The 26988-nt window shown below is 39.3% G+C and overlaps 1 protein-coding gene across 3 annotated transcripts in view; it reads left to right on the top strand.

Annotated features, from left to right (window-relative positions):
* LOC140211113 (contactin-4-like) overlaps window positions 1-26988 on the top strand; it is a 2284382-nt gene that overhangs the window by 1759791 nt on the left and 497603 nt on the right. For all 3 annotated transcript variants that reach the window (XM_072280600.1, XM_072280598.1, XM_072280599.1), the window contains 3 exons: window positions 7812-7948; window positions 8452-8581; window positions 19817-19967. In XM_072280600.1, coding sequence (XP_072136701.1) covers window positions 7812-7948; window positions 8452-8581; window positions 19817-19967 — 418 coding nt within the window. The remainder of the gene's footprint in view (window positions 1-7811; window positions 7949-8451; window positions 8582-19816; window positions 19968-26988) is intronic.

Here is a 26988-nt window from a genome sequence, read left to right as displayed (position 1 = left end):
CCACACAGCTACCACTCTCTGAGTAAAGAAGTTCCCCCTCGTGTTACCCCTAAACTTTTGCCCTTTAACTCTCAACTCATGTCCTCTTGTTTGAATCTCCCCTACTCTCAATGGAAAAAGCCAATCCATGTCAACTCTATCTATCCCCCTCATAATTTTAAATACCTCTATCAAGTCCCCCCCTCAACCTTCTACACTCCAAAGAATAAAGACCCAACTTGTTCAACCTTTCTCTGTAACTTAGGTGCTGGAACCCAGGTAACATTCTAGTAAATCTCTTCTGTACTCTCTCTATTTTGTTGATATCTTTCCTATAATTCGGTGACCAGAACTGTACACAATACTCCAAATTTGGCCTCACCAATGCCTTGTACAATTTTAACATTACATCCCAACTCCTATACTCAATGCTCTGGTTTATAAAGGTCAGCATACCAAAAGCTTTCTTCACCACCCTACCCACATGAGATTCCACCTTCAGGGAACTATGCACCATTATTCCTAGATCCCTCTGTTCTACTGCATTCTTCAATGCCCTACCATTTACCATGTATGTTCTATTTTGATTAGTCCTACCAAAATGTAGCACCTCACACTTATCAGCATTATACTCCATTTGCCAGCTTTCAGCCCACTCTTCTAACTGGTCTAAATCTCTCTGCAAGCTTTGAAAACCTACTTCAATAACAACAATGCCACCTATCTTAGTATCATCTGTATACTTACTAATCCAATTTAACACCCCATCATCCAGATCATTAATGTATATGACAAACAACATTGGACCCAGTACAGATCCCTGAGGCACACCACTAGTCACCAGCCTCTAACCTGACAAACACTTATCCACCACTACTCTCTGGCATCTCCCATCCAGCCACTGTTGAATCCATTTTAGTATAAAGTACATCAATATTAATACCTAACAATTGAACCTTCCTAACTAACCTTCCATGTGGAACCTTGCCAAATGTCTTACTGAAGTCCATATAGACAACATCCACCGCTTTGCCCTCGTCAATTTTCCTAGTAACCTATTCAAAAAATTCAATAAGATTTGTCAAACATGACCTTCCACGTACAAATCCATGTTGACTGTTCCTATTCAGACCCTGACTATCCAGATAATTATATATACCATCTCTAAGAATACTTTCCATTAATTTACCCACTACTGACGTCAAACTCACAGGCTGATAATTGCTAGGTTTACTGTTAGAACCCTTTTTAAACAATGGAACCACATGAGCAATACACCAATCCTCTGGCATCATCTCCTTTCCTAATGACATTTGAAATATTACTGTTAGAGCCCCTGCTATGTCTACACTAACCACTTATCCACTTTTATATTCCTTAAAAGCGCCAGTACTTCCTCTTCTTTAATCATCATAGTTTCCATAACTACCCTACTTGTTTCTCTTACCTTACACAATTCAATATCCTTTTCCTTAGTGAATACTGAAGAAAAGAAATTGTTCAAAATCTCCTTCATCTCTTTTGACGCCACACATAGCTGTCTACTCTGATTCTCTAAGGGACCAATTTTATCCCTCACTATCCTTTTGCTATTAATATAACTGTGGAAACCCTTGGGATTTATTTTCACCTTACTTGCAAAAGCAACCTCATATCTTCTTTTAGCTTTTCTAATCTCTTTGGTAAGATTCTTTTTACAATCTTTATATTCCTCAAGCACCTCATTTACTCCACGCTTCCTATATTCATTGTAGATCTCTCTCTTTTTCCAAATCAAGTTTCCAATATCCCTTGAAAACTATGGCTCTCTCAAACTTTTAACCTTTCCTTTCAACCTAACAGGAACATAAAGTTTCTGTACCCTCAAAATTTCACCTTTAAATAATCTCCATTTCTCTATTACATCCTTCCCATAAAACAAATTGTCCCAATCCACTCCTTCTAAATCCTTTCGCATCTCCTCAAAGTTAGCCTTTCTCCAATCAAAAATTTCAACCCGGGTCCAGTTCTATCCTTCTCCATAATTATATTGAAACTAATGGCACTGTGATCACTGGACTGGAAGTTCTCCCCAACACATACCTCCGTCACCTGACCTATCTCATTCCCTAATAGAAGATCCAACACTGCCCCTTCTCTAGTTGGTACCTCCATGTATTGCTGCAAAAAACTATCCTGCACACAATTTACAAACTCCAAACCATCTAGCCCTTTTACAGTATGAGCTTCCCAGCCTATGTGTGGAAAATTAAAATCTCCCACAATCACAACCTTGTGCTTACTACAAGTATCTGCTATCTCCTCCAATTCTCGCTCCCCATTAGGTGGTCTATAATACACCCCTATAAGTGTTACTACACCCTTCCCATTCCTCAGTTCCACCCAAATAGCCTCTCTAGGCGAGCCAACTATTCTATCCTGCCAAACCACCGCTGTAATATTTTCTCTGACAAGCAATGCAACACCTCCCCCTCCTGTCCCTCTGATTCTATCACACCTGAAGCAACGAAATCCAGGAATATTTAGTTGCCAATCACACCCCTCCTGCAACCATGTTTCACTAATAGCTACAATATCATATTTCCAGGTATCAATCCATGCTCTAAGCTCATCTCCCTTTCTTACAATGCTCCTAGCATTAAAATAGATGCATTTAAGAAACTCTCCATCTCTAACTCTCTGTTTATCCCTAATGGTGCAAACAACTTTATTGTCTTTTGCTTCCTTCTCCCCTATATCTTAGATCTAAGCGGTCCCCTTCTCTGTCACCTGCCTATCCTCCCTTACACACTGTCTACTAGCTTTCTCTATTTGTGAACTAACCTCCTTTCTCTTAGTCCCTTCAATTTGATTCCCACCCCTCAACCATTCTAGTTTAAGGTCTCCCCAGTAGCCTTCGCAAATCCCACCAGGACATTGGTCCCCCTAGGATTCAAGTGCAACCTGTCCTTTTTGTACAGGTCACACCTGCCCCAAAAGAGGTCCCAATGATCCAAAAACTTGAATCCCTGCCCCCTGCTCCAATCCCTCAGCTATGCATTTATCCTCCACCTCATTCCATTCCTACTTTCACTGTCGCGTGGCACAGGCAGTAATCCCGAGATTACTACCTTTGCGTTCCTTCTTCTCAACTCCCTTCCTAACTCCCTATATTCTTCTTTCAGGACCTCTTCCCTTTTCCTACCTATGTCATTGGTACCTATATGTACCACGACCTCTGGCTCCTCACCCTCCCACTTCGGGATATCTTAGATGCGATCGGAAACATCCCGGACCCTGGCACCAGCGAGGCAAACTACCATCAGGGTCTCCTGAATGCGTCCACAGAATCGCCTATCTGACCCCCTAACTATCGAGTTTATGATTACTAGTGCCATCCTCTTCTTTTCCCTACCCTTCTGAGCTACAGGGCCGGACTCTGTGCCAGAGGCCACTGTTGCTTCCCCCAGGTAAGCTGTCCCCTCCAACAGTACTCAAACAGGAGTACTTATTGTTAAGGAGTACAGCCACTAGGGTACTCTCTCGTACCTGACTCTTCCCCTTCCCCCTGCTAACTGTGACCCACTTGTCTGCCTCCTGTGGCTCCAGTGTGACCACCTGCCTGTAACACCTCTATCAACTCCTTACTCTCCCTGACCAGACGAAGGTCATCGAGCTGCAGCTCCAGTTCCCTAACACGGTTCCTTATACCTTTCTTTTACCTCAGGTTATTCTTTTACCTCATATCTTCCCACTGTCTAGGAACACAGACACTCCTCCCAGGTGAAGCAGTGATTTACTATCCCTTATTCCAGTTTACTGTATGACATTTAGTACTGATAATATGGTATACTCTACATTTAAAAATGCATTTTGACAGATAACAATGTGTAGTACATTTATTCACTCCACAAGACTGACCTTGAGTCTCCAGTTATGTTACTTGTCACCTTGCTTCTCCAACCCAGTCACAACCTGAAGTGTGTAAGGCGCCTTCAGCGTTATTGCAGCAAGACACAACACATTGCAACTTTAGGGCACATAATCAAGTTCAACATTTTAAAGTAGCACACTTTCTCTGACTCAAAAATGGCCTTCTCTGTTGTAAAGTTTTCTGTCGCTCATATTACTTTTGTTTTCCCTTTTCACATACACTGTCCATGAACAGACCAGTGGAAATCCACTAGACAAAAGTTATGACTGGCAGACAAGATTAAAGAAAATTCCAAGGCATTTTATAAGTACATGGAAAACCAGAGGGGAATTTTACAGTTCTATATGTCCTTTGTTTTCTCCTCTATACTGTATGCCTTCACTAATCTATCAACCAGCTAGCTCCAGAAATTGCATATCACCTGCTAACCATGAACTCGCCTAATCAGATAATTCCTTTGCACCTGTTTTCTCTTTGCAAGTTAAATTAACTTGTTTTCTTAATTGCCCAGTCTCGATGATGGACCTTATATATTAACGCTTTTTCTAGAGACACTACCTGACTTGTTGAGTGTTTTCAGCAATTTTTGTGTTTGACTCAGATATCCAGAATCTACAGTTATTAATTTTCATTCTCCTTGATTGTCCAGCTTTCATGGTAAAGGTATGAGGTAATGACAGCGTCGTCTGCTTCAGAAAAATATGCTGAACCACAGGAACAGTACAATACCTTGTTTACTTTCCAAGTGTCAAGTTTTCACTGAGCCCATTCCAGTTCAAACTCAATATCTTCAAGAGATCCTCTTCAAATGAACAGTGAAATCAGCTTCTAGAAGAAGGGAACAAGTTATTCTGTTATCTGAGTTATTTTCAATATAATTATTTTTTGATGTGTGACCATTTCAGCAAATCAATCATGACAAAAATTAATGCACTTGTCATATAACAGGAACTGCATGTTACAGATTGTGTCAGTTGTCGGTTCTCCGAGCAGCACAGTGGCACATCTAGGAGAGTAGCTGCCTTATAGCACTAGAGACCTGGATTCAATTCTGACCCAAAGGCTTGATCATTATTTAATTAGCTACATAAATTGCTCCAAGAGAGTGGTAGATGCTGGGGGGAGTTGATGAAAATGTGAGGAGAATAAAAAGATATAGTTTCAGTATATATTTGTTATTTTAATGAATGGCTTATTCCTGTGACTTTACAGCAATGATGAATTTGATGGATGGTGATTTGTTGGGCTAGGTGTTAGAGAGGGAATATTGGCTTCCAAAGCCATTTTATAAGTTTAGCCAGATAATTGAGATGAAACAGCCTTCCACGATTCCCAGCCAGGTTAATATGCTGGGAGCCAGATTCTAAGAAGGAGATTATATTGGGGTCACATTGGAACAAGCAGTATACACCCTGGAGTTGGGAACCTGCAATTCTGCAGCAGTAAATGATCTGCCCCATTATGTAATCATTATTATACTGCTGTTGTTAATGCTGTTTTCAATTTGCTGTCATTAACTACACCAGGTTTTTTAAAATTATTGTTTGAAGATGTGTTATACAACTAAAGTTGGTTGGAGTTGTCAGGAAGTTATGAAATGTATTTATGATATGAAACATTGGTCATTGGTTTATATTTATCACATGTACTGAGGTAAACAAAAAGCTTTTGTTTACATGTCATCCAGGCAATTTCATTACATCAAGGTGGCTGAAAGGAAAAATAAAACAGAATGCAGGATATCACAAACAGATGCTGGAAACCTGAGCAACACACACAAAATGCTGGAGGAACTCAGCAGGCCAGGCAGCATCTATGGAAAAGAGTATAGTTGATGCTTTAAGCTGAAACCCTTCAGCAAGACTGGAGAAGAAAAGATGAGGAGTAGATTTAAAAGGTGGGGGGAGGGGAGAGAAACACAAAGTGATAGGTTGGAGGAAGAACATCTATATTCGGTTTGGGTAGCCTCCAGTCTGATGGCATGAACACTGATTTTTGAAACTTCCAGTAATGCTCCCCACACCTCTCTCCATTACCGTTTCCCATCCCTGTTTCCCCTCTCACCTGATCTCCTTTCCCACCCATCGTCTCCCTCTGCTGCTCCTCCCCACTTTTCTTTCTTCCATGGTCTTCTGTCTCTTTCACCAATCAACTTCCCAGCTCTTTACTTCATCCCTCCCTCTTCAGCTTTCACCTATTACCTTGTGTTTCTCTCTCCTCTCCTCCACCACCCCACCACCTTTTAAATCTACTCCCCAGCTGTTTCTCTCCAGTCCTGCCAAAGGGTCTCGGACCAAAACGTTGACTGTACTCTTTTCCATAGATGATGTCTGGTCTGCCAAGTTCCTCCAGCATTGTGTGTGTGATGCAGAACATTGTGTTATCATTACAGTGCATGTGATGTGCAGATAAACTAATGAAGTGTAAGGGCCATGACAGGGTAGATTGAGAGATTAATGGTTTATCTTTATCACTTTGGATGTCTGTTTAAAAGTCTTACAATGTGGGATGGAAGCTCTCTTTAATCTGGGTGGTATTGTTCTTAAGCCTTTGCATTTTCTGCCTGATGGAAAGTAGGAGCAGAGGGAATGACTAGGGTGGGAGTGGTCCTTGATTAGGTTGGCTGCTTTTTTGAGGCAGTGGGAAGTACAGACAGAGTCAATCAAGGTAAACTGGACTGCTCTGCAATTTGTTTTTAACATATAGGACAGAGCAGTTGCCATACCAAGTTGTGATACATCAAGAAGGAAGCTTTCTGAGGGCCTCTGTAAAAGTTGGTGAGAGTCACTGGGGGCATGCAAATGTCCTTAAACTTCTGAGCAAGTAGGGGTGCTGGTGTGCTTTCTTAGACATAATGACTGCACCAGGACAAGTTGCTGGGGATATTTATACCTCTGAACTTGAAATGTACAATCGTCTCTACCTCAGCATCTTTGGTAGAGACAGGGGTATATATTCTGCTCTGCTTCCTGAAGTCAATGGCCAGCTCTTTTGTTCTCCTGATTTTAAGGAAAAGGTTGTTGTCTTGATATCATAACACTAAGTTCTCTACCTCCTTCCTGTACTCTCGTCATTGCTTGAGATCTGGCCCACCACAGTAGTTTCATCTATAACTTTGTAAATGAAGTTAAAGCAGGATATGGCCACACAGTCATGAATGTGTAGGGAATAAAGCACAATGTAGGGGGTACAGCTTTGTGAGGCACTATATATAACCATATTGTGTCCTAACAGCTAAATGAAATTGATTAAGCATTCCTTTTTATTATAATTTTAACAACAGCAAATGTTACTGGAACAGCTGTAGAAGAAATAAAGAGCATTTAATATTCAAAATATAATATGCAACTAGCATTTGAAAGTAATATTTGCTCAATGTGGGCTTAAATGATATTGGTAATCTAGTAACTTATTGCTAACATTGAAATCTAATTAAGAATCATAGTTTTCTGGGTTCATAGTGCAGAGTAAATCAGTGTTAACAATCTATGATAGATTTGCATAGGCAGCATTTGCTCTTTCAATTAAATCATATATTCTTAGAATCACGTCACAAAACTGAGTGAAAGCATTGGTGGTTAGGTGTTAAAAATAAATTACTATTAAAGCTGTTTCTCTATTTCACCCACTAACTCCATCACTATATATATATATATATATATATATATATTCACTAGCCTTATGAATGAGTTTGTTGATTCTGTTGGTGTCTGCTACCCTCAGCCTGCTGCCCCAGCACACAACAGCAAACATGATAGCACTGGCCACCACAGACTCAGGATGTTGCCTCAGACAGGGGAAGCGCAAATGAACTAAAATATTTTTGTAGCAAATTCCAGTTTATAATCTATGTTTGTTTCTGTCCATTTTCTGCCTTGAAGCTTTCACATGTTGAACTTTTCCTTCCTTTTGAATACAGCACAGCCTAACTGGATTCAGAACATAACAGATGCATATGTGCCCATTGAAGAAAGTCTTCAGTGGGTTTGCAAGGCAAATGGAGACCCAAAGCCTTCATACAGATGGCTAAAGAATGGTAAACTCCTTGTAATGGAGGTAAGCTATTACTAATGCATTGTCTCTATATTACTCTCAAAAAGTAATTTAGAGTAGACGGAAGCAGATAAATGTTAATGTCTTCTGATCTTTGACAATGTTTCCTGATAGATACAAGCCTCAAGCAGACAGTGTCCATGCTTAAATTACGTCTACTCCAGCAAGAAATGAAGTGAGGAATTGCGGAGTTATTAGCATGCGTGTTCTTTTCTGATATTAAGCTGAACTCATCAAATGTAGCAATACAATTACTGAAATGTCAGAATGAAGTATTACTGGTTTTTAATCAGTGGAATTACTAAAGGTCATCATTATATTCCACTCTGTACCCAAGCAGCCAAATGAAAAATTCAGATTTAAATGACTGAAAACACTGTATGGAAAACAACCTAACAAAATTAAAATAGTTTCAAATGAAAATTGTGTTTTTCATTAGATGTTAAGAGAAACTATAAAATGGGTATTCATTGAAATAAGGCACTTGCGTGTTCTTTCATTGACAGGGAAGAATTCTGGTGGAAAAGGGAGTACTTACCATCCGTGCTGTTAACCTGTCAGACTCCGGCATGTATCAATGCCTGGCTGAAAATAAACATGGAGTAATATATCTCAATGCCGAGCTTCGAGTTCTGGGTAAGAATAATTTAATTCACTCATAGATGGACAGGTGGTGCACACAATTAACTTTTAACTGTGCTTACGTCAATGTTATAGGTATCCATGAGTGCGAAATTCTAGGCTCATAAAAGTTATGTGCCATGTCTCCAAGTTATCAAATTGTGATTCTGAACCAGCAGTCACAACACAAAATAATTTCCCTTGTTCTTTATATCATACCACTTCGAGCTGAAGAATAGATGCCCCAGTGGTGGTAGTAGTTCATTTCTATAGATCATATCTGATACAGGTGTACGATGCAGTTATCATGGCATTGTCTTTTCCTACCACAAAAAGCAGTCTCACTGTTAACAAGGAATTACCCCATTGATATCCTTCACTGGTGCAATTTGACTTGGAAATATTTACAGTTGCATCGATTCTGGAAATACCCTTTTTGATATATTTATACAGCTGAAGAAAGGCACTCTCATTAACATTTTTCTATAATTAGCATTGTCTAATGATTTAGGTTCCTGTTTTAGTCTGCGATATAAGTAGTTAGTGAACTTCATAAAACAAAAGAATTGATTAACACAAAATGTGATTGATTCGAATTGAGTTTATAGATTTTCATGATACGATATTAATAAAATAATCAATTTCAAGTAAATTTTCTGCACCATTCACTGAAGTTACTGACATTTACTAAGCTGCAATTCGTAATGTCATGCTTTTTATGAGCAACAAAACTAACAGTTTAAAAAGAAGCTTTAAGATCCATGTTATTTATGTATAATTGGTTTCTTAAAATTAGAGAAGAATGTGTGGGATGGTAATTCAATTCAGATCTGTTCAGTTGACAGATAAAAGACATAGCATTTAAAGGTAGCTGTGGCCCAGATCATAATACAATTAGAATCTTATTTGTGACTTTTTTGCGGGAACATTACAATATGAACGTTTTCACACACAATCGAAATAAAAACAATAGTTTTTTTTGGCTATCCTATAGAGCAGTTATATTTTTCCACTGGTGCCTACAAACCTTTAATACGGAATTTTGTCAAAGTGCTACTTATTCCAGCTACAATATTTTTCAAATGCCTAGCAATTGTTAACATTTCAGTAATTACACGAGACTTTCCAGAATATCACCACTGAGTTGTTTCTGAAAACTCACAGGTGATACTGTTATATTATTTTTATTAATCATATTATTATTTCTATTCATGTGGAAAGCTTCATTATGTTAAGGGAGCACATCTTATAAAAGTAAAGTATTTTAAATAGTTTCTAATGAATGTTTGTTTTCCCAACTTCACTAATGTCTCACTAAGCCTTTGGTCTCCCAGTAATACGTTGGTCAGTGAAAGTGCCCTGGCCCAATTGATGGAGCCTTGCTCACTGCAAGATTTTGTAATCATGGATCCCACAGAAATACCTTAATAGTCAGAATGAAATAAGCTCCATGCTAAATTGACTGACAAAGCTAGCAACAGTTTGAATGTTTTGAAATTCTCAAACATTTAAATATATCAAGCTATTAAAAAGCATACTTTTTTATTTATTAGAAAATACATTTAAAATGGTCAAGGAAGCTTGAAACATAACTAGTAACCGATACTTCTCCCTCACAGCTATTCCTTTCCATTGAACTTAATAGACTCATTGAACTGTAACAGGCACTGTAAGTACTGAAGCCGAATAATGTTTCAGTACATTTCTGCTATTGCAGAAAGAATCCTGTGATCTTGAGATCATTAAGATATAATGTGAAAAGTACCAGACCCAGGACTTGCCCCTGCTGATCACCACTAGTCCAGGGCAGCCAACCAGAAACGGTTCCGTTTATTTCTACTCTTCGCCTTCTGTCAGTCAGCCATTCTTCAGCCTATTCTGGAATCCTTCCTGTAATACCAAGGGCTCTTATCTTGTTTAGCAGCCTCATGTGTGACACCTTGTCAAAGGCTCTCTAAAAATCCAAGAAAGCAACATCTACTGGCTCTCCTTTGTCTATCCTGTCCGGTTATTCCAACAGATTCCAAAAGAATTCCCTTAAGAAAACTATGCTGAGGTTGGCCTAATTTATCATGTGGTCTAAGTACCCCAAAACCTCTTCCTTAATAATGGACTCTAACATTCTACCAACCACTGAAGTTGGGATAACTGGTCTATAATTTCCTGTCTTTTGGCTCCCATCCATCTTGTATAGTGAAGTGGCATTTGCAATTTCCCAGTCCTCTGGACCATTCTAGAAACTAGTGACTCTTGAAAAGCCACTTCTAATGTCTCCACAATCTCTTCAGCTACCTCTTTCAGAACTCTGGGGTGTAGTCCATCTGGTCCATGTGACTTATCTACCAAAGGGACTTTCAGCTTCCAATGCACTTTCTCCTTAGTAACAGCAACTACACTTGCGTCTGACCCTGACAGCCTTGAATTTCAGGGATGCTGCTTGTATCTTCCACAGTGAAGACTGGCACAAAATATGTATAAAGTTCATCGCCATTTCTTTGTCCCCCTCAAGAATCATTTTCCAGTTGTCCAATATCCTCTCTTGCCTCTCTTTTACCCTTTATACAATGAAAATACTTTTGGTATTCTCTTTTATATTATTGGTTAGCTAATAATATTATTGGTTGGAGTGAAGGTACAAATCTGCCATGATCTAATTAATTGCCCAAACAGGCTGGAGGGAAGAATATTGAATTGACTTTGTTTCCCTTTAATGAATCTTGGTATCTCGCTATGTTTTCTTAGTAATAAAATTGTACTAAATCATTTGTCGATCCTACACACTGTGTTATTTAGCCATTTCTAGTACATTGTGGACCATTTGCATTTTTATTTTATTTTGAAACTCATTTGTCCATATGAGTTCATTCAGTGCAATCCTTTAGCCTGGAGAAGTCTGCAATGGCTAAGGTTTTATTTTGTAGTTTCTTGAATCACAAAGAAATCAACCACCCAGCGTCCATCAATTATTAATCTCCCATTTACACCAATCATATGCTAATCCCTCATTCCTTAAGGTTGCTAGAGCCAGAAGGAATAGTGGGGATAAGCTCCCTCTATCTATTAAATGTTGCCAATGGCGTGCATCTCAAATGCCCTCTGACAACAAAGTCCAGCTCCTGGCCTTCTCATGTGAGTTAGGTACTAGGCCCCAATGGAAACATTTCTACTGACAGGTGTAGGGGAAAAGGTGGGTTACTTGCACCTTAAAAACAGTAGTTTTTAAAAAGATGTGGCTCATCAGCTATGGTTTGCAGCTCATCCTCATCGGGGGATCAAAGGTAGAGAAGGTCAGCAGCTTTAAATTCCTCAGTAACATCATTTCAGAGGACCTGTTCTGGGCCCAGCACATAAGTGCAATTCTAAAGAAGGCACAGCAGCACCTCTATTGTCTTAGAAGTTTGTGAAGATTTGGCATGAGATCTAAAACGTTGACAAACTTCTATAGATGTGTGATGGCGAGTATGTTTTCTGGTTGCACCACAGTCTGTATGGAAACACCAAAGCCCTTGAATGGAAAATCCTACAAAGAGTAGTGGATATGGCCCAGTCCATCACAAATAAAGCACATCTACGTGAAATGCTGTCACAGGAAAGCAGTATCCATCATCAGCAGCTCCCACCACACAGTTCATGATCTCCTCTTGTTGCTGCCATTAGAAAGAAGGTACAGGACCCTCAGGACTCACATTGGTTCAGGAACAATTATTACCCTCAACCACAGGCTCTTGAACCAGTGGTGAAAACGTCATTCAACTTCACTTTTCCCATCGCTGAATTGTTCCTACAACTTATGTAACTATTTTCAAGGAGTCTTCATCTCATGTTCTCAATATTCATTGCTTATTTATTTATTATTATTTTTCTCTTTTGTATTTGCATAGTTTGTTGTCTTGGGCACATTGGTTGCTTGTCTGCCCTGTTGGGTACTGTTTTTCATTGATTCTATTATGGTTCTTGGATTTACTGAGTATGCCTGCAAGAAAACGAATCTCAGGGTTGTTTTAAGTGACATACATATATTTTGATTATAAACTTATTTTGAACTTTGATGTAGGAGAAGGAAAACTCTGATCTCAAACCTTCATTGCTTTTTGATTATACCCACTCATGGGAAAGCCTTTGGGAATAATCCCTGAAAAAAAATCCGGAGCTGGAATCCTTAAGTCAGTCCCACGTTGCTTTCAATGCTGACAACTCTTGTGACACTTCTGGTGCCGACCTATATCAGTCTCTGCCATTCCTTTGGTTTCATCCACTGTGCGGAAAGGGGGAGTCTGCTGCCTGGGCAACAGCTTGCTCTCCATACCATACTGCTCTGGCTTGCATATTACATAGACACCAAGGATAGAACATCCACGCTCGACCCTGACCAACAGAGGGCCTCAGATACCAATCTCACCACTTCCTCATCAATTGTCAACTAATTTTGCCACTCACCTGTACACAAAGGATAATTTACAATGATTAATGAATCTAGAATCCCTTAACCACAGTTTATTATGAGGAGCAAACTGGACCAGGCATTCAAAAGGAGAATACCCAAGGTCAGTATTAATGTCTGCACTCTGGTGCTGTGGAACAGCAGCTCTGCTTGCACCACTGTGCTGCTCTGGATATTCTGCAGAAATTGGAGAGCCTCAGTCTGCATATCAGTCGTCTCTCGATAACATATCCCTGTATTGTTCCAGTACTGAAATACTCCAGGCCTTATTCGAATCTCCACAATGAAAGGCGAGCACTTTGATTCAGAATAGCCTCAACAATCTAAAATGATATTGTGCTAAAGACCATAAAACTACAGTCACCCTCGTGTCCAGACTCTCTGCTTCTGGTTCAATCACTGCAGCTTCTACAGGGCCAACAAAAAGTGTTACTGTCTTTTGTAAATGAATTGATTGTATTTTTTATGATCACAAGACCCTGCTGGACATTAAGAACTCAAAGCACTGCAGGTCTGTCCCATTGGTGAGTTGCTCATTGGCGGAGAAACTGAAGGAGCTGGACATGCTGCAGACCGGAGGAGTTGATGAGCAAAAGAGATGTGCAGTTTAACAGCGAGTGATTACCTTAGTCACTTTTCTTGTGATCGTAAGATCCTGTCGGATATTTTTAATATGGAAATCTGCAAGATCGACTCACTGATTTTTTGGGCAGATGGCGGGGGAGCTGCATGGCCTCGGTTGTAGAGAGGACGGGGCCTCAAATGCGGCGCCGCCTGTTTACAGCTGCCCAACAGAGAGGTGTCAGAGTCGAGGCATGCCACTGGAGGTGGTGCAGCTCGGCGTCCAAGCTGGCATTGATGCTGTCCACAGTGTTTGCTCAGCAGAAGACAAACGTTTCATTGCAGATTGTTGCAACATTCATGGATTCAAGGTTTTGGACTTCTTTTGTGTGTGACTGTATTTTACTGATACCTTATATGTGTGTGACTGTTGGTACTGTGTTTTGCACTTTGGCCCCAGAGTAACGCTGTTTCATCTGACTGTATTCATTGGTATTCATGTATGGTTGAATGACAATTAAACTTGAACTTGACCCTTAAGAAATGCCTTTGCTTTTGCTTCTCAGCATCTCAGTCTTCATTGAAAAGAAGGAAATCAATCCATATCCTCTAGTTTTTATTTTAACTCAAATCATTGGTAACTGAAATTAATCTTGATATAATAATGGCTCTAATTAAACTTCTAAAAAAACTTTTGAAAAGCCATTACTAACAAAAATCTGAAATGAAAAATAGTAAGCTATATGAATACCAGAAGAATACTTTTTAAGTTTCAAAGGCAATATTAGAACTTCAGTAAAGACTACAACTACATTTTAATCAAAAATACACTACAGCTTTAATAAAGGATTTTCTTGTGGCTTCAGGCTTAAAAAGGTGATATTTTAAATTGCACCCCATCCATTTCTCGGCTAGGAAATGAGTAGCATGGAGTGAAAAATTGAGGCAGCAGGTTTTTCTTTCCTTTCCTTGAATGATTAAAACTGCCGAATACAAATCCCATACAGGTCCCATAAATTGACATTCAGTAAGTCTGTCGAAAATACAACTTCCATGTGTCAGTCAAGGTCCTTTTCTGTTTTGAGACCAATTTCTCAACTCATAGTACCGTTTCCAGCCAGAGCTGGTAGCAAACATAGTTGTTCTTGAGGAAACAGCTAAAGAATGGCCCAGGAGTAATCTGAATTTTCTAGTGGGTGTTTTGATGGGATCAGGGGAAAAACAGAATGTTCTCCTGATTTCACAAAAAACAGCCAATGGTGGCAGTTGGTCACTGGCTCAATTTTCTCATTCCCCTCTATTACACCCAGAGCAGCTCATCCATGATGGAAGTCCTAAATCTCCCCAGCAAACTTAAAGATATCAAACATGATGATAACTCACCTACAGTTCACCGATATAAGTTCACCCAAGGTTATGTACAAGATAGTTTCACCCATCCAAGTGCATGTGTCATTAAACAGAGCAGAAGATAGTGATAAGTGTAATAAATATGGAAAATGATTTCCCTTCTAGACACTGAAATGCATTGACTTCACGAAAAAAAACTGAAATGGTGGGCAAGTCTTTTGGAGCATATTTCTTTGAAGATTTCCTTTGTTGCTTAAAGATCATAACCTACACATTATAATGGTAGTTACCTCGTTTTAAAGGATTTTAAATATCAGGATTATTATCTAGGCACATTGCAGCGACATTGAAATGAAGACTATATTGCCAATTTTACATAGTATCCATATAGAACTGTGTTTTATATGAAGCAAATACTATATTAAATGAAACAAACTAGGTTTCAGAAGAATAAGTTAATAAGTTGCAAGCACTGATATAAAAAATAAAAGCCTCAGTGTCTGATAAGAAACCTGTACTGTACATAACCTATCAAATAAGTACATAAGAGACAAAATATATCGATGGTTCAAAATGAAAAGCTTATTTCGTTGACGAGGCAAATCACAAAACGCGATTTGAGGTAAATGCCTCGGTACTGAAAAATTTTACAGACCACCTGCAGCTCATGACTTAACAGATACCTCTACAAATGAATAACTGCCCATAAGATGATTAAACTTAAAAGTCTGGCACAGGAAGTCTGGTTCATTCTTAAAATGGCAGAACTAGTTGTCACTCATGTTTTCTCTCTCTCTCTCTCTCTCTCTCTCTCTCTCTCTCTCTGCCCCTCTCTCTCCTGCTCTCTCTCCCCCTCTCCCCCCCTCTCTCCCTCTCCCCCCTCTCTCCACCTCTCTCCCCCCTCCCTCTCCTGCTCCCTCCCTGTTCAACGTTTATTCTTTTTTATCATTCATATGTGCTCGTGATACCATTCATTAAATATTGTGGAGATACAATTACCACATCGAGTGATATTTGTGCATTTTTGACTTACGAACATCTGTAAGAATGGAAATTATTTGTTGCCCAAGAATGACTTGCTTTCCCAAGCTTCTGACTGAAGGTGAAGCATTTACAAAACTTTGATTGTGTGCATTCAGAAAATCAACACTGACAGTTTTATAATCCAAACTTATTAATTACCCATCTGCATGTTACTTCCAGTTTGGTAGTCTGAAGCCATTGCATTTTAGAGGTGGTCAGTGACCAGACATAAACAAATGAGAGACGAAAAATGCAGCTAGAGGCGATGGTACTGAAGTTAAGATACAAAAAAATGTCACAGGTGATAAGGAAGAGGATGTAAAGGAGTTTAACAGGATTGAAATAATGGGAGGGAGCAGGTGATGAGATTGAAAAGGTAAAGTTAAAAATCTGTCAAAGGTAGTAAATGCCTATCAGAAAGAAATGTCCAACATGATTGTAACCAGTTAGGTGATGGGTGATAGTGAAATCAAATCTTCAATTTGGATTTTAAAGAATTTTGGGTGCTGTCCCAAAATGATAAATCTTCCATACTGTATCTATTCATAGTTCAGAAATATTTCATTTGATTCCACTTCTATTATTTCAAATCATGGAGAAAAAATAGGATGTAAAACTCATAAAACCTCACCTGAATGCAGAGGTACATTCCCTACTCAAAGCCTGAGATGCTGCCTTCAAATCCAGTGACAAAATGGCTCTCAGAGCAGTCAGGAGAAATCTCATCTTAGGCATCAAGAGGGGAAAGACTGCCTACACACAAAATACTTAGGAACACCTATTTGATACTGATCCCTGGCGTATACAGTTATGCATCAAGGGCATTACAGATTACACAGGGCAAACAGCATTGACTGGACCAGTTAACACACACAGAGTGCTGCAGGAACTCAGCAGGCTAGGCAGCATCTATAGAAAAGAGTACAGTCGACATTTTGACATCCTGATGAAGGGTTTTGGCCCAAAGGGTCGACCGTACTCTTTTCCACAGATGCTGCCTTGCCTGCTGAGTTCTTCCAGCATTTTATGTGTTTTGCTTGGATTTCCAGCATCTGCAGATTTTCTCCTGTTTGTGATTTAAGTGTAACAGTGACACCTCCTTCCCTGATGCTCTAAACAACTCTTATACACACTTTGAAGGCATGCAACACAACCATGCAACAAAAGCTACCGCCCTCTCGGATCAAAAGCCACAGTATATAACAGCAGCAGATATGAGAAGACTCTGCAGACAGTCAACCCTCATAAGGTGGCTGGGCCAGACAGCCTCCAAGGCCAAGTATTCAGGGAGTGTGTACAGGTCATTGATGTGTTCATCGACATCTTCAACACCTCACTCATCCAGGTTGCTGTCCCCACATGCTTCAAATCAGCCATCATCATAAAGTGCTTTGAATAGCTGATAATGGCACATGTAACAAATTCCATTGCCACACCAACATGCTTACCAACAGAACCACTCTACAACAGGTGCCATAGCATCTGTCATACACCTGGTCCTGACACACCTAGAAAACAAGGACACTCATGTCAAAATGCTGTTTCTGAATTCCATTTTGGCATTCAATACTATCGTCCCACAGACCATGGTGAACAAATTCCTACCCCGCAGTCTATGTATACCACCTTGCAACTGGGTGTTGGAATTCCTAACGAACAGGCCTCAGACAGATATGATGGACAGCCACTCCTTCCTCTCCATCATCTTCAACACGGTTGCCCCGCAGGGCTGTGTGCTGAACCCATTGCTGTACATTCTGCTCACACGTGACTGCACGGCCAAACACCCGAGCAATCACATTGTCAGGTTCGCTGATGACGTGGCAGCGATGGGGCTTGTCACCGACAATGATGAGACAGCCCACAGAGAGGAGGTGGACGAGCTCGAGGCCTGGTGCCAGGCAAATAACCTGTTCCTTAATTTAGACAAGACAAAGGAGATGGTTATTGACTGCAGGAGAACTCACACCACTCACAAACCCCCTTAGTTCTGTGGCTGAGCGGTGGGCACTGCAGGCAGTTTCAAACTCCAGGAAGTTAACATCACACAGTACCTCTCATGGTCCCAGAACACTTGCTATACAGTCAATAAAGCTCATCAGTGCCTTTACTTTCCGAGGAGGCTGAAGAGTGCTGGACTTTGCACATCCATGCTTATGTCATTCTACAGCTGTATCATTAAGAATAACCTCTTCTTGCTTTTACTCTCAGTATGGGCTGCCCAGTCCTTTTTTTTCTTCATTTTCTTTTTTATTTACCTTTTGTGTTTGTTTGAGAATAGTGTTTTTTCATATATGTAAAAATTATAAAAGTTTCTTTATCTTTTTTTCTTTTTATGAAATGATAGAGGAGAATTGATTATCTTATTTTTTATTATATACTATTAGATTAATAATATGTATGATCTTGATAATGTTTATTTTACCTTTTATATGTATTTTTATCGATATAGATATTTGAGATAATTCTCCTCTTGTTTGTATATATGTACTTTTTTAAAATTAATAAAAAGATTGATAAAGAAAGAAGAAGAGAATATCCTGACAAGCTGCATCACTGATTGGTCCAAAAACTGTGCTACGGTTGACAGGAATGCTCCACAACAGGTAGTCAGTCAAAACTGCCTAACGCATCTCTGGCACCAGCCTACCCGATATCAAGGACATATACAGTATGCAGAAAGGTGCTGGAAAAGGGCCTGTGACATTATGAGGGCTTCCACACACCCTGCTCATGAACTGTCTGTCCATCTCCCATCAGGGAAGAGACTACAGAGCATCCATGCCAGGAACACCAGAATCAAAAACAGTTACTTTCCCCAAGCAGCAAGACTGATCAACACTTCCACCCACTAACTCCATCACTATATATATATATATATATACACACACACATATCTATTTCCTGTCAGTCACATTAAGCACAGCCTAGAATCATTTTATGGACATACAATCAATCTACTTATATAAACTATCCTATATATTTACATTTATTGTGTTTTTTATTATTGTTGTGTTCTTTATGTCGTGTGTTTTTTCCTGTGCTGCATCGGATCTGGAGTAACAATTATTTTGTTCTCCTTTACACTTGTATGCAGGAAATGACATTAAACAATCCTGAATCTTGAACGCTGGCTGGTGTTATTATTTTCAGTAATAATACACCAGTAGGCCCAGATAGAGTTTATGGTTTCTCTGTATTCACTTGAACACAAAAAAAAACTGGATAAACAATGGTGAGTTCATGACTCCCCCTTAATCATATCGTTAAAAGGGAATGTATCATGAGTTCAAATTTGCTACATGGTAATGGAACAATTTGCACTACTAAGCCATGATACTTGTCAAAGCTACTTTGTCTGTGTGTCTCCCCAAGGTGTGGTGTGAAATTGTTGAATGTGCAATTCATTCTTGCTGCAGCCATTTAGAGCTGGTTACGGATGTCATAAGGATTCTGTTAATGATGCAATTCATGATCCTAATGTGACAGTCGATCTTGGATGCCTGGAAGAGAATAATGGGAGTATCACTTCCACAAGTAATAACTTATTCTAAAGAGTCTTTTGTATATATTTATTTATTTCTTAATTTTCCTTTTTCTAATTGCAAGACTACCTGAGGAGTACATCAGCATTGTTAAATTTTAAGTTTTTTGAATTCATATGGAATTCTGCTTGAGCTTTTGAGGACTTTGAGATGAAAATGATATTGTGATACCCTAGATACCCTGCAGATTTCTTTATTTGTATCTTTTGGGTAAAGATCTTTACTCATCAAGTAGAAATAGTCAAAGTAAATTTATGCTTTGAGCATTCAGCTTGTGTATTATAGGAATACTTTGATTTTGCTACATAATTGTTTATCTTTGCGTTCTAGCATCAGCTCCTGATTTTTCAACAAGCCCATTGAAGAAATTAATAGCCGTTAGCGTGGGTGGTGATGTCTTCATTGAATGTAAACCAAAAGCTTCCCCAAGAGCAACCTTTTCTTGGATGAAGGGAAATGCAATTCTGCGAGAGAATGAAAGGTAATTTCTTGAACAAGTTTGTCATTTGATCCTAATGGATTGTTGAAAGATTCAAAGCATTACAATTGTGTTGCTTTCAGGCCCTTATTAACATAATTCTGCTCTCGATGCATAATTCTCTGAGAAACAAGATCTGTAGTAAAACACCTGAAACAGTAAATAATTGTATTTAGACATCCTGGTTCTTTCAGCAATCTACACAAATGATTTTGAGTTTTGTACCAGTGAATGCCCATGTATAATTTCAAAATAACATTTAAGACTTTCCAGCAGAAAACTCATCCTTCCCTTTTGTGATTGTAGGGGGAAAATAATGGTGCAAGGTGCTCATTTGTGTTTTTGAAGCACAAAATCATAGATAGTGTAAAACAGTTTTAGAGAATAGGTAGACGTTTATGTCTTTCTCACAAGAATTTTACACAGTTTGTGTTTGTGCTGTCTTCTGTAGATTTTCTGATCTATTGTCTTCTTGGCTCCATTACACTTCGGCAGGGTTTCCCCAGCGAAATACAAAATAGAAGCAAGACAAGACAATAATGACGTAGTGAGCTTGTGATTGTTCTGAGTTGTTATAAAACTGTACTGTGGATTTGAAATTGTTTTTTGCCGGAACATGAATAATTAAGTATACTTTAGCTGGTAATTAAAGAGCAAATGAAGATTAAGGAATGCAGAACACTGTTTTACTACTTCTGAAGGTAATTAATTCAGGTGGACAGAAGTTAAATTGCAAAGGAGAAAGAATGCTTGATATCCTCTTTATAACCTGCTTTTATTGCATGGTGATGCCAGTTTAACTACTGTTTACTGTTTACTGTTCAGTCTTGCATAGACTGCTAAATCAGCAACTTTTGTGAGTGGCAGTAGATAGAGTGAGCCAAGATAAATGGGTCCAACAGTTGTACCTAACAAAATAAATGATATTTGGTTCTGTGAGTTATTTAGTTTTATTTATATCACTTTTCTTACATAAATTAACAATATACAATATTGGTAAAGGACAAATAAAATCATTCTTCTTCTGTGAACTAAGCATAATTCAGCTGTAGAAATAAAACTGCAAATCAGTGGAAGCAGCAATAGTTGAGATTGCTGCTAAAGCAGTATTTCACTGTCATGATTAGTGCAAACCGAGTACAGAGCTGCTAAAGAAAATGAGGAAGCAGAATCTTTAAATATCATTCCAAAGGCCGATTGTCCATTGCATTACTTTTATACTCTGCTTTTAGTTGGTGGTTTAAGTGGTAAAGAATTACTTCAGATTGATAGAGTTCAACTTACCCCACGCAAAGTTTCTCCTCATGATGAGGATTAAATGTTGAGATAGAATTCAATTTAACCAGACCCTTTCTTCAGCCTGCCTGAGGGAGGAGAGATAGGAAAAAAGATTATTATCATCCATTTCACGACATTTCCTGTTAATCTAGATGTTTAATGATAAAGGTCAAAGATCTAACAATTGCATGTCCGATGAATACTAAACAATTTTGGATGAAGCACTATTGTTAACATTAAAAAGAGATGAATTAATCATTTCCCCTTACTCAAGTATATGATCAAAGACGGTGGCATTATTTTATTATGAATATTTCATGTTCAAAGTTAGCAATGCTTTTCCAGTAAAGTAAATGAAACCAGTGATTAAAAAAGTTATTAAATTATCATTATTCTGTCAGTTTTAGTTTTAAACCCAACATGAGGTTATGTATACTCTAAACGTTAGCTGTGAAATATATAAGCGTGTAAAATAATGAGATTTGAAATTGCACTGCGTGACACTGGTAATCAAAATGTTGGCAAGCAGTTCCTTTATCTGCTTTTTTAAACAGGGTCAGGACTCTCTTTAATTAGCAGACAGAATTATTCCACATTTATGTGTCAATGCATTCTATTAGGAAGATTACCCAGTGCAATTCCAAAGATGTTTCAAGTGTTCGTGTTTTTTCTTTATTCTTCTCTGCAAATTTATTTGTAATCATTAATAAAGTACATAATATAGCGAGGGAAATGTTGGGCAGTCTTGTAGCATTAAAAAGATCTTTAACACAGAGGACAATTGTAATATTTTTAAAAATATTGACAGGGTGAAGTTGAAAGCAGTTCTGTGGATTTTCCAGTCAAGTAAAGACAATATTCATCATTGACGCCAAAGGAAAAATAGCAAAAAAGATTCCGCAGGCTCTATGGCATGAATTTATCCTTTTTTAGTGAGTTATTGCCTGAATCTGTACTGCTCAGCAACTGACTGTATCAAGCTCACTGTGTAGCCAGTCATATTGAATCATTTTGATGGATAGTATGGGTCATAATCTTTTTAAACATTTCTTGGAGCGAGAAATAAAAATTGGGATAAATGTTTCAGTTTAAGATAAAAACTATAAATGCAATTATTTAACCCAGTTTTTTTTATTGCTTAGTAAATAAGGGGATTTTGGAAAAATTATTCAGAAGCAGTTGGACTCCCAAGTGCAATACAGAAAGATTTCATAACCATTTGTTCAAAAGGTTTATCTTAAAAGTCCCATAGCATGTAAGAATACTATGTAAAAAGATGAAATTCACAACTGATTAGTGTTTCTGTGCCAGATGCATCTGGAATGTCACGTCCTATGGATGAGCAGGGAATTATCACAGGTAGCAATTTGGCATTTCCACATTTAACTGTGCATGTCACAATGCCAGAACTTGTTTCAATTTTCACTGACTAAATGCTAGTGAGTGCTAATCATTTCATATTCTGTTCTTCTGTCTCTAATGGCCACTCTCAAAATCACTGATATTAATAACTGAAAGTTTTTGGATATAACATTTTTGAATGTCTGATGGAAAAAAACTCAGTTATTCTCATAACTGGAAAAAATACTTAATCACATTTCAAGAGATGAACTATCCAATGACATTTAATTCAAACCCACCGATTCCCAGAATTATCTAGACCTTCTCTCATCCTGTCACTTATAAGAATGCCATTCATTTCTCTCAGTTTCTGAATCCCTGAATTACATGTTCTCAAGATGAGGCCTTCATTTCTGCAGCACATGTTCTCATATTTTTTCAGAAATATCTTTCTCCCTCTGACCACCTCCCCCACTCCCCCACCCCCACTGGTGGGGTGCCTTTCACCCCACCTGTTATGATTCCACCATGACATTCTCTGACATTTCTTTTAGCACTTTAAGAACAAATAATGCCATGATCCATAAGCAGTCACATCTTCCACCTCCCACTCCTTTCTGCTTTCACAGTTACTACTCCCTCAATGACTCACTGACTCACTCAACCCTCTGGACCTATCTCTCACCTTTCACAGGAACTTGACACTGCAACTGTAGGAGGTGGATCCTATGCCTCCTTAGTCACCATCACCAGAGACCTAAACAGGGCTTCCATGTGAAGTAGAAGATTGCAAGATGGCGCCGGTGAACCATGGTGACATTCTGTGGGCTATGTAATAAACTTCTAAATATGCCTCTTTCTATTACTCTCACTGCAACCTGCAGTATGTAATTTCCTTTTAAGCAGCATACCTTTGAACTGACTTAATGAACTACAGATTTCACGATCTTCTGAAGGACTCAGTGGAATTATCTTTCAAGCAAGCGGACGAAGGTGAGTTGCCGTGGCCACAAGGAGGAGGAGACTCTGAAATGCAGGGTGATGAAGCCCCTTGTATATCATCTTGTTAGCAAATGTGCAGTCGCTGGGGAGCAAAAATGAGGAGCTAAGGGAAAGGGTGCTTTCTCGCAAGGAAATAAGGATTTGTTGTTTTCTGTGTTTAACCGAGACTTGGCTTACTTAGAGTATGCCAGACACAGCGATCAGACCTGCAGACTTCTTGATATACAGGATGAACCGAACTGCTGATACTGAATAGGCAAAAGATGGCAGTGTGTGCTTCATGATAAACTCTCTGTGATGCCCCAGTGTGGTGGCTTTGTTGTACTCATGTTCCCCTGACCTCGAACACCTAACGATCAAATGTCAGCTGTTGTATTTGCCAAGACAGTTCTCCTCCATGATCCTGACTGCAGTTTACCTGCAACCAGCGGCTGCTTATAATCAAGTGTTTGAGATACTGCATGATGCTGGTGCCAAACAAGAAACAGTCCATCCCAATGCATTTCAAATCACAGTTGGATTTCAGTCAGGCTTTGTTGAAGAAATTCCTATCCAATTACCATCAGAATATAACCTGTAGCATCAGAGGTCCCAACACACTAGACCACTGCTATACGAAGATAAGGAATGCCTACTCTTCCATGACTAGACCACATTTCGGGAAATCTAATCACTTAACTGTCCTTCTACCTGCATACAGGCAGAGGCTAAGGAGTAAGGTTCCAGAGTTGAGGACAACAAAGTGGTAATCACAGGAGGCAAAGGAGTGGCTATGAGATTGCATCTATTCAGTGGACGGGGCCTTGTTCAAGGACTCATCTGTGGATCGGTATAAATCCCTCATGATTGTCATGGACTTTATAATTTACGTTATCATTGGATCTTCACTCAGCCCTGGAACATCTGGACAGCAAAGATGCGTTCATCAGGATGCTCTTTATCAACTACAGCTTGGCATTTAATACTATCACCCCCTCAAATCTAATCAATACACTTCAAGACTTGGCCTCAATGCTTCCTTGTGCAATTTTATCCTTGATTTCATCAATGGCTGTCCCCAGTCAGTTTGAATTGGCACAACATTAGGCGGAGAGGATCAGGAACTTTAAATTACTTGGTCTTATCATTTCAGAGGACCTGTCCTGGGCCCAGCACATGAGTACAATTACAAAGAAAGCACAGCAGCACCTCTACTTCCTTAGAAGTTTGGGAAGATTCTGCATGATATCTAAAACTTTGACAAGCTTCTATAGTTGAGTGATGGAGGGTATATTGACTGGTTGCATGATTGCCTGGCATGGAAATATCAATGCCATTGAATGGAAAATCCTACAATAAGTAGTGGATACAGCCCAGTCCATCATGGGTAAAGCCCTCCCCACCATTGAATACCTCTAGACAGAGTGTTGTTGCAGAAAAGCAACATCCATCATCAGGAACCCCACCACCAGCCAGGTTATGCTCTCTTCTCACTGTTGTCATCAGGAAGAAGGTACAGGAGCCTTAGAACTCACACCACCAGGTTCAGGCACAGTTATTACCTCTCAACCATCAGGCCCTTGAACTGGAGGGATTAACTTCACTTGCCCCATCACTGAACTGATCCCATAACCTATGGACTCACTTTCAAGGACTCTTCATCTCATATTCTCAATGTTTATTGCTTATTTATATATATTTTTTTTCTTTCTTTTGTATTTTCAGTTTGTTGTCTTTTGCACACTGATTGTCTGCACTGTTGGGAGCGGTCTTTCATTGATTCTATTCATTTATTGGATGTATTGAGTGTATCTGCAAGAAAATGAATTTCAGGCTTGCATATGGTGGTATATATGTAATTTGATAATAAACTTACTTTGACCTTTGAACACGTGCACCCCCTACAATATCACCCACTATCGGTGACCACCACTACATCAGTGAAACCAAGCACAAATGAGGTTACCTCTTTACTTAGCATCTGCATTCACAATGGCTATCTGAGCTCCCAATTACTAGCCATTTCAATTTCCCTCCCCATTCCTACTCTGATCTGTGTGTCCTTGGCCTGCCTCTCAGCCAGGGTGATGCCAAGTGTAAACCCGAAGCATGGCACCTCACATTCTGCCTGGGTAGTCTGCAACCCAACAATATGAACATTGTTTCAGACAAACTATTCCCTTCTATCCTTATTTCTCTCAACCTATTTTCCCTTATGTCCACACCAGCTCACCATCACTGAACCCTCTACCACCACTCCATTTGCCCTTTCCCCATGCACTCCTTCCACAGTCTCCTTCCTTATGGTTCCCATCTCCCTTACTTGTTCCCATGATTCACCTTCCTTTCCTCTCAGATTCTATGAGCTGAAGATCTTTGTTGCCTTCACAAATCACCTCCCAGCCTGTGTTGCTCAGCATGATTAGGCATCCCCACCTGATTTCATCTCCTCCTGACTTCATCTGCTAATCATTCTTACTCATATGGATTCACCTATTGCTCGCTAGCTCTTGTGTACACTTCCCCCACACCTCTTTATACAGGCTATCTCCTCTCTTCTTTCAGTCCAGATGAAGGGCCTCAACTTGAAACATCAACTGTCCAATTTCCTCTGTAGATGCTGTCTGATCTATTTAGTTCTTCCAGCAGTTTGCTTGGTCTATTTTGTGTTTATTTTTACTTCAGACTCTAACTTCTGCAGTCTCTTGCATATCCATTCTCATGGAAGGGCTCGATGTTCAGCACTGATGTGCTTTATTCGACAGTGACCTCTGCTGCCCATGCCTGGTTGGACATGGAGCAAGTACAGCAATCTTCAGTCATTTCTGATAGTGCAGGTCCTTCTCTGAGTGTGGCAGGTTTTGCATCCTGGATTCGACCTGACACTGCAGTTCAACACAGTGAGATGCTGGGAACTGCACCCAGAACTGTGCTGCACATGGAGTGCATAGAGGTAGGGTGCCAGTGAGTTCTGGGCAACAGAAAAATTTGCCCACTTGGTGTGCAACTGCTGGTAAAGTAGAACCCCAAGTTTTCAGTGTATGATTCCATCACATTTGCCTTTTGTAAACATGAAAGGTAGCTGGTGAGAAAGGCAAGTCCTGAGAGGGAGTTCTACAGAGCCAAAAGTTATCTTATCCAAGGGAACATCTAATATATTTATGTTTTCAAGAATTCATTTATGAAACTATTATGTACTATTATGTTGGAAAACTGAAATAAAGACAGATGATGCTGGAAACATTCCGCAGGTTAGGTAACATATGGAATGAGAAATAGATTTATTGTTTCAGGTTAAAGATCCTCATCAGATCCTCATCCAGAAAGGTTAACTGTTTCTCTTTGACTAATGAGACATTCCTACGTGTTCTGTTTTTACTTGCAGTAGGTTTATATTTTTTTTGATTGGAATAAAATCTGATGT

This window comes from Mobula birostris, chromosome 16 (genome assembly GCF_030028105.1).
Source record: "Mobula birostris isolate sMobBir1 chromosome 16, sMobBir1.hap1, whole genome shotgun sequence".
Lineage (NCBI taxonomy): Eukaryota > Metazoa > Chordata > Chondrichthyes > Myliobatiformes > Myliobatidae > Mobula > Mobula birostris.
This window is presented reverse-complemented; position numbering and strand designations above follow the sequence as displayed.